The sequence below is a fragment of the Aegilops tauschii genome, chromosome 7 (genome assembly GCF_002575655.3).
Source record: "Aegilops tauschii subsp. strangulata cultivar AL8/78 chromosome 7, Aet v6.0, whole genome shotgun sequence".
NCBI lineage: Eukaryota > Viridiplantae > Streptophyta > Magnoliopsida > Poales > Poaceae > Aegilops > Aegilops tauschii.
Genome location: NC_053041.3, coordinates 406,026,204 through 406,035,037, shown reverse-complemented (window position 1 = coordinate 406,035,037; position 8,834 = coordinate 406,026,204). Strand labels below are relative to the sequence as shown.

Sequence of the window (8,834 nt, the reverse complement as noted above, 5' to 3'; positions counted from 1 at the left end):
GGATGGCGAGCTAATAAAAGACTAGGTGTGTAGGCATCGTAGTCTGTTCTTTATCGCCGGATGTGGCGCGTTATTGCCCGATGTGGCACCTTAGAGATTTATTTTTTCTCTTGGCTTCCTTGGAACCTAAGACCTTATTACGCTTTTTAATAATATGGCTGCATGCATCGATTGATACAGAGGCCGGAGGTCAACCTCCTTTTCTAAAATAAAAAGAAAAACAACAAATGTATACCCCGAATCAGAAGTGAACACACACTCACGCAGCACCATAGTTTGATGACTTACTGTAGCAAATACCGATCGAAGGATGCAGAAACACATACATGACTAGCAATTATTGTACCTATTGTTACACTTACAAGCTACGGTGGTCGATCTATCAGAATTGCCCTTTGCCCTCGAAGCTCTGGCCGATCGTCCAGCTTGCCGGCACGACGCCGTCGAGGACGACGGAGCGGCCGTCGCTTGCGACCACACGGAACGAGAGCCCCTGACCGACGAGATTTTGGACATGTCCGTCCCAGATCTGCCCCCAGTTCCTCTTCATGTTCCGCCACTGCCCGTCCTTGGCCCCTTTCACGGCCAACACCTTGACTTCGCCGGGTCCGGCGACGTTGAAGACGAGCACGCCGACCCAGTACTGGTTGCCCGTCATCTCTATCCTGATGCCGCCCTTCTTGGCGCAAGGCACGCGGCGGTACTGCACGGGGATGATGCCGACGTGGAAGTCGGTGACGAGGCGAAGGAACATGGGCTTGGAGAGGTCGAAGTGCTTCAGCGGCGGGTTGCACCAGTTCTCATAGGGCTTGGAGTAGTTGGCCGGGCAGAGGTTGGTTGCCGTCACCGTCACTTGCGCCCCGCCGGGCTTGCAGTGGGGGTCGCCGTGGCACTGGATCTCGTAGCAGCCGCCGCAGGACCAGCCGTCGCTGAAGAGGGCCACGCTCAGCGCTGTCGTGTCCAGCCCGTACCCCTGCTCGAATAGGTTACCGTACCCACACGCACCCTCTGCATGGCACATGCATATGTATCCCGTGGAGAATGTTAATTAGGTAAAGACTTCGCGTGCTGATGCGGGGACGAATCAGAGTAGTTGGTTTGCTTACGCATGGTCTCAGCTCCGGTCTCATCACCGTAGAATGTAGCGTGCGCGTCCATCCAGCCACCGCTTGCTACGGCCGCCGCCGGCGACCAGACCAGGATCAGCACCACCGCCCCCACGGACACGGCGGAAACCGCTGGACGTCTCGTCTCCATTCTTCACTAAACTAGTGTGATCTGTGTCTGAGCACTCGTACCCCAATTCAACTTTGCGATGATTGAGAGGTAGCTACCTCTTGAGCCATGAGCTTTATGTGTACGCACTTATGCCACTGGCTGCGGAGTTTTGGCCTTTTGCGTGGGCTAGGTCCATATGTTGTACTTTATCTTTAAGCTGCCGGTGGCAGCAGACTGCATTTGTCCATGAGTAAATGCATGCTAATATGCGGCATTAATGGAGGATATTTTAAGATGCGGCTCAACAAAGGAAAAAGTTCAAAATAAATCTTGAACTTATAGACGAAAGCTAAATCGATTCCTGAACTTGTAATCTTGGAAATTAGCACACCGAATTCTTTGATTCCGGTCTATTTTAAACCTTGAGGACGTTCCCAAACAGGGATTATTGACGAGAGCGCCGGTGGTTTGTTGGCCACTACACCAACTGGGCACATGTGAAATAGTATAGTGCGACAGTATATAAGTACGAAGAACTGTAGCCATGCTATTTATTGCACGTACATTGCTAGGTAATTTTTTGAATTATTTTGAAAAAATAGAAAACTTGATTTTTTTGACAAGAATGTGCACTAAATTCAAAACTCCACAGATTTAAAAAAATCACGAATTAGAAAAAAGTTCACGTATTCAAAAAGTTCACGAATTCAAAAATATTCATGAAAATTGAAAAAAGTTCATCGGTTCCCAAAAGAAGTTCACAAAATCAGAAAAAAAGTTCATCGATTCTCAAAAAAGAGTTCATCGGTTTTGTAAAAAGTTCATCGATTTTGAAAAAAGTTCATTCATTTAAAAAAAAGTTCATCGAATTTGAAAAATTCATTCAGTTTTGAAAAAGAGTTCATCGGTTTTGAAAAAAGTTCATTGGTTTAAAATAGTTCATCGATTTTGAAAAAAAATCATCAATCTGAGAAAAAAGTTCATCGATTTTGAAAAATATTCACGAATTTGTAAAAATTCACGTATTTTTTTAAAAATACATCGGAAATTCTTGAATATTGAAAAAAGTTCATCAATTTCAAAAAAAGTTCACGGATTTTCTAGAAAAAGTTCACGAATAAAAACTGACCAAAAGACTGAAAGGAAAAAACGAATAAAAACCGGCCAAAGGAAACTGAAAGAAAAAGAAAAACTAGTGATGGTTGCAAGTTGTTGCACAAACGAAAAGAGGTAAAAAAAGAGAAGGTAGCCACGAGTTCTGAGCTGAACTAGTTGGTTATCCTGTTTAGGAGTGGAACGTGAGTTGCAGGTTCGAATCTCATGTTCGCTTCTTTTTTGCCGTTTGAATAACGTAAAAAAAAAATGGGCCAAGCCCAGGCGGAGCAGGGTGTGCGAGCGCTTCTTCGGGAGCCTCGCAATGATCAACGCCACTTGACGCGCTCTCAACCATTCGTCACGTGTTGCGCTCTGGACGCTCCCTCCAGATTTTTTTATTTTATTTTTCCGCACGCGTTTTTAGCTTTTTAAACGGTTTTTTTTCCGGGTTTTTTTCGACGTTTTGGTTTTTCCCCGGTCTTCCTTAGCGTTTCGACCAAAAAAATTATTTTTAAAAAAAAATTTGCGCGAAAAAACGCGTTTACTTTTTTTTCTTACGTGAAAAGTCACGTTTTTTCGCGAGAGGCACGGTTGTGCTTTAGCGAGAGTCACGGGCGTGCCTTTCGGAAACGAAAAAAATGCGTTTTCTGTTTTTTTTCTTTCACGAGAGTCACGGTTTTACTTCCGCGAGAGGCACGGTTGTGCTTTCGTGAGAGTCACGGCCGTGCCTCTCGGAAAGGGAAAAACAAAACGTGTTTTCTGTTTTTTTTCTTTCGCGAGAGTCACGGTTTTGCTTTCACGAGAGGCACGGTTGTGCTTTTGCGAGAGTCACGGCCGTGCCTCTCGAAAAGGGAAAAAAATACGCGTTTTCTGTTTTTTTCTTTCGCGAGAGTCATGATTTTGCTTTTGCCAGAGGCACGGTTGTGCTTTCGCGAGAGTCACGGGCGTGCCTCTTTCGGAAAGGGAAAAAAAAACGCGTTTTCTATTTTTTTCTTTCCACGAGAGTCACGGTTTTGCTTCCACGAGAGGCACGATTGTGATTTCGCGAGAGGCACGGGCGTGCCTCTTTCGGAAAGGGAAAAAACCGTGCTCCCGGTTTGGTTTTTTCGTCCAGTTTTTTCATGAAAAAAAAGTTCGTCAAAACCTATCAACATGGGATCTTGTTTTGAAGATCTCGACGCGAGGAATCCAATGGTGAAAACGGTTTGAGATTTGGACGCACGGTTTAAGAGATAAAACATTTTGAATAAATGAATTTACGAGAAAAGGGAAAACTCCCAGGTTGCAACAAGTGGCGCGCTGCATGTGCGTCACTTGTCGTGACTTGGGAAGATGGAGTGTCCTTTGCAACGAGTACTCCTTAATTAGTGATTTCGCACTTAAGGCGCCCGATAGGAAATGCCATTGTTGACGTGGCAGAACAAAAATACGGGATTGTTGGCTGCGGACGCAATTGGGCCGGCCCATCAGGCGCGAAGTGATGAATTTATTTTAAACTTTTCCATAAGGCGCGACGTCAAAATACCCAAAAAAGAGATTGTCGACCAAATCGAACTTGAGACTTTACGCTGCTGACCTCCACTTGCTAGCCACCAGGATGTATGGTTGTTGGTGAAATAATTAGAAGCGCGAACATATTAATCACAGACAGCAGCCTAGAGAATTGAAAACATTTCTTAAGACCAAACAAATTTTCAAAACGTAAATAATTTTTGAAAACCCCAAACATTTCCTAAGGCGCGAACACTTTCTGAAATTCTGAAAACTTCTGAAAAAAGAATAAGTTTTTGAAAATACATTCAGTTTTTAAAAAGCGAACACTCTTTCGAACATAAACATTTAAAAAAATGGGAAACAATTTTTGAACCTGGAACAAAATTTGAGCAAACTTTGAAAGGAATTATTTTTGAAAATTTTGTTCATAAATTTAAGAAATGTTCACGCATTTCATAAATTATGTAGAAGTTAAAATAATGTTCATGTTTTCTATTTTTTGGTCACAATTTGAAAACAGCTTCATATTTATGTTTGGAATTTTCAAGTTCCGTTTACATGTTTAAAAATTGTTCGTGATTTGAAAACTTGTTCACATTTGTCAAAAGATATTCAGAATTCCAAAAGTTGTTCACATGTTTCGAACAATGTTTACATATATGAATGCTCCTGTCCGTTCTTGTTGAAGTCGTGCTATCTATTGTCATGAGCAGCGTTCAGGGTGAGTGGCTAGCTGCAGTCGCTCTCAGTGCGGTCACTCTGGGTTAGCGCATTTTATTTTGTTGCCCAGTTATTTTCCATCGTGAGTTATAGAAGACAAGTGACTTTGTGCAGTTTAAAAAATGTTTATTGTCATTACAAAAATATTTAAAAATTATTACCATTATGAAAATAAAAAACAAAGAAAGAAAAAATAAAAAGGAAAAATAAAAGAAAACAAAAAAGAAAAGAAAAATTAGAGCAGCACCCACAATTGCGGTAATGGGCCAGCCCAATTTCGTCCTAATGTCCAGCCAGCCGGTCAACAATCTTAGGTTTGACTTGCCACGTCAGCGAATCCCAACTAAACGCCTCAAGGTTCAAAATAGACTGGGATCAGAAAGTTCGATATGCTGATTTCCGGGATTGCAAGTTTAGGGTTCGATTTAGCTTTCGTCTACGAGTTCAGAGTTTGTTTTGGACTTTTTCCCTCAACAAAACCCGAATATTTGAGCGCGCCAGTTTCAACAGGTCACATTGAGCTACCGTAAAAAACAGTGACCATTTTCTGTTCCATATTTTAAAAATGTAGGTATGGCGAAGGTGAAGACCATGCCCAGGCTGCAGTTTCTAGAGGTTTTATATTTTAGTCCAAATAACCAGGTTTTATTATTCAATCTCACAGTTCATGGGGATTACAAGATCACCGTGGGGTAAACCCAACCGAACATGTCTTCCCTATGAAAGAATGGTACCATGCGTAGCTATTTTATGAGCTTTATAGTTAGTAGCTCGAAACTCATGCACATAATTACATGAAATAAAAGAAAATTTTCTTTGTTGTATCTCCCATATGATCGCTTCAACGGCTCCACCAGCGCCATCTCGAATACTCTTCACTACCTCTTGGGAATCCGATGCTGTCTGTAGATGATGTAATCCCAGATCTTGGGCCAAAGCAAGAGCTTCTTTGCACGCCAACGCCTCTAGTACGGATGGATCTAACATTCCCTGAATCACCAAAACTGAAGCTCCTAAATATGTACCATCTCTATCCCTGCAAATACTCGATGCAGTTCCCTGTTATGATCAACAGGTACATCTGCGTCAACATTGAACTTAACAAACCCCATGGGTGGTGGGCTCAAGTTGTTTCTCCTCGGAGCTCTAGTTGTGACTTGTTGTCCGTTCTCTTTTAACTGATCAAGCTCTGCTATAAACCTTGTGACGAACATGTGCGTGGAGAGCGGCTTTGATGGATTCCTTCATGAATGAGTTTCCTCCTGGCAGTCCATATTGCCCACATCGTAACTATCAACCGTGTAAGCTCATCATGAGAGAGACTTCCATCATCGAGAACAACCAGTTTCTGGACAATGGCTCAGTGGTAGCAATCAAGTGTTGAAGCAATAGCGGGTCAACCAATGCCCAAACGCAGTGTGCCATCGCGCACTAGATCAAGCTGTGCCTCCACAAGTCTTGCATCTCACATACACTGCATGAAGCCTCCGTTGCCATACTCCTATGTTTTCGCACATCCTTAGTAGGAAAGGAATCGCGGGCCAACCTCCATAAGAACATTTTCAGTTTAGCTGGAACCGTGACATGCCATAAAGTGCCCCATGACCCTTTTGTTGCCGCTGAGTCGGATGACCCCGGGCGTTCCTCTAGCCAATCTTCTCTCTGACGCTTTGTCTCCATGATCATTCTATAAGCCAAACGGACAGTAAAACGCCTAGATTTTCTAAGTTCCATATCCAGAAATCTTCTATGTTGCGCGTATAGATAGGAATCTGGATGATCGCTGCTGCGTCATATGGTAAGAATACTCGTTTGATCAGCTCCCTATTCCACCTTGCTTCCAGTCCGTTGATTAGTTCACTCGCCAGCAGAGGGGGGGGGGGTCTGCTACCAGTGAGATAATGGGACACATGCTTTCAGACCTCGGGATCCAATTCATTTTCCAAATTTCTGTTGTTGCTCCGTTACCTATACTTCTGAGGAGGCCTTGTTTCAGGACGTCCCGGCCATCCAGCAAAGACCTCCAAATTTTTAAGGGGTGTGTACCAATCTCAGCCTCCAGAAACTCCGAGTTAGGGAAATATACGGCCATCAAGATCCTGGCGCTTAACGAATCTGGACTGTCAAGTATTCTCCACACTTGCTTAGCTAAGAGGGCCAAGTTGAATATTCAAAACCTCTGAACCCCAACCCTCCCATATATTTGGGCATGCACATTGTATCCCATGATACCCAATACGACTTCCTCTACCCACTTTTACTTCCCCACCAAAATTCCTTTATCATGGATGTCAAATGCTCACACAATCCCCTTGGTAGTTTGAAACATGACACAGAGAATATAGGCACTGCTTGCATAAAAGGCCATGAAAGGCGAAAGTCTTGTTCTAAGCAAGAGCTCATGTGAGCTCGGGTGAACAATAAATTCAAAACTTCTGATTTTTTTGTGTGAGACATTGACAAAATATTTGTTGGCTTGCAAAATTTCATCACCATATGGCATTCGTGAAAATCGTGGAGTTTGTCAATGTTTCACCAATTTTCTTTTTAAAAAATTTCCATCTTTTTTATTTTACTGTTCACCCGAGCTCACATGAGCTCTAGGGTAGAACAGTCGTGTCCCATGAAAGGCATCTTCTCAAAGTTGGCCTTTTTGTTTTACCAGCATGTATGTTCATTTAGTTTTGTCGAGATCACTAACTAAGGGGTGCCTTTGCAAAGGTCACTTCACCTTTCTCTGGTGTAGACAAGTGCCACACTGTATGTGCACCACTTGTCCTAATCTGAGAGTTTTCTTCTTGTTAGATTTGTTTTTTTCAAAACGGTTTATCTCTTGAAACATGCGCGTAAATCAGGAACCATTTTCACCATTGGATTTCTAGCGTTGAGATCTTCGAAATTAGATCTCATGTGCTACATGTCACTACTCGACTCCTCCCTTCACTGTGGACCCCATGAAGTTGTGGCCACTTGGCGGTATTTTTTTCTATCTTTCTCTTATGCTATATTTGGACATGTTTGTGTTGATGCCCCAATAGTCTATTTTATGTCAGTGATTTGCTACTCGTTTTACGGATGATTACTTATTTATAAAGCGGGACGAAAGCCTATTACGAGAAATTAGATCTCATATTAATAGGTTTCGATGAACATTTTTTATGAAGAAACCAACAAAACAAGGAGTCGAAAAAACAAAAGGCAAAAAAGGGAAATTTGGAAAAATTCAAAAAAAAACTGGAACCAAGGAAAAAAGTCCGAAAAAGGTTTAAAAAGGCGACCGAAAAAAGAAGTACCTGATACGTCTCCAACGTATCTATAATTTTTGCTTGTTCCATGCTGTTATATTTTCATTCTTGGATATTTTACAATCATTTTATAGCAACTCTATATCATTTTATGGGACAAACCTATTGACATAGTGCCCAGTGCTAGTTCCTGTTTTTCCTTGTTTTTTATACTTCGCAGAAAATCAATACCAAACGGAGTCAAAACGCAGTGAAACTTTTTAGAGATTTTTTCTGGACCAGAAAACACACGATGGGCCAAGTAAGTACCAGAGGGGGGCTCCGAGGGGAGCACAACCCACCTGGGCGCACCTGGGGGCCCAGGCGCGCCCTGGTGGGGTTGTGCCCACCTCAGTGGCCTCCCGCACCGCCTCTTTGCTCTATAAATACCCCAATATTCCAAAAACCCTAGGGGAGTCAACGAAACACAATTCCAGCTGCTGCAAGTTCCAGAAACACCAGATCCAATCTAGAAACCATCACGGATGGGTCCATCATCCTCATTGGTGCCTCTCCGATGATGCGTGAGTAGTTCATTGTAGACCTTCAGGTCTGTAGTTCGTAGCTAGATGGCTTCCTCTCTCTCTTGTGATTCTCAAGACAATGGTCTCTTGGAGATCTATTTGATGTAACTCTTTCTATGGTGTGTTTGTTGGGATCCGATGAACTTTGAGTTTATGATCAGATCTATTTTTTATCCATGAAAGTTATTTGAGTTTCTTTGATCTCGTATATGCATGATTACTTATAGCCTCGTATTTCTTCGTCGAACCTTTGGTTTAGTTAGGCCAACTAGATCGATTTTTCTTGCCATGGGAAGAGGTGCTTTGTGATGGTTTCGATCTTACGGTGCTCAATCCTAGTGACAGAAGGGGACATGACACATATCTATCGTTGCTATTAAGGATAACAAGATGGGGTATATTCCTACATGAATAGATCTTGTCTACATCATGTCATCGTTCTTATTGCATTACTCCATTTCTCAATGAACTTAATACACTAGATGCATGCTGGATAGCG

At 42.6% G+C, this 8,834-nt stretch overlaps 1 protein-coding gene across 1 annotated transcript; it reads right to left on the bottom strand.

The window, feature by feature from the left end:
• Nucleotides 1–259: 259 nt before the first annotated feature.
• Nucleotides 260–1,337, bottom strand: LOC109750185 (expansin-A4-like). The gene is made up of 2 exons (XM_020309141.4): nucleotides 1,107–1,337; nucleotides 260–1,008 (listed from the first exon to the last, which is right to left on the bottom strand). The coding sequence occupies exons 1-2, from the start codon at nucleotides 1,255–1,257 to the stop codon at nucleotides 383–385; spliced, it is 777 nt and encodes a 258-aa protein (XP_020164730.1). The 5' UTR covers nucleotides 1,258–1,337; the 3' UTR covers nucleotides 260–382.
• Nucleotides 1,338–8,834: the final 7,497 nt, after the last annotated feature.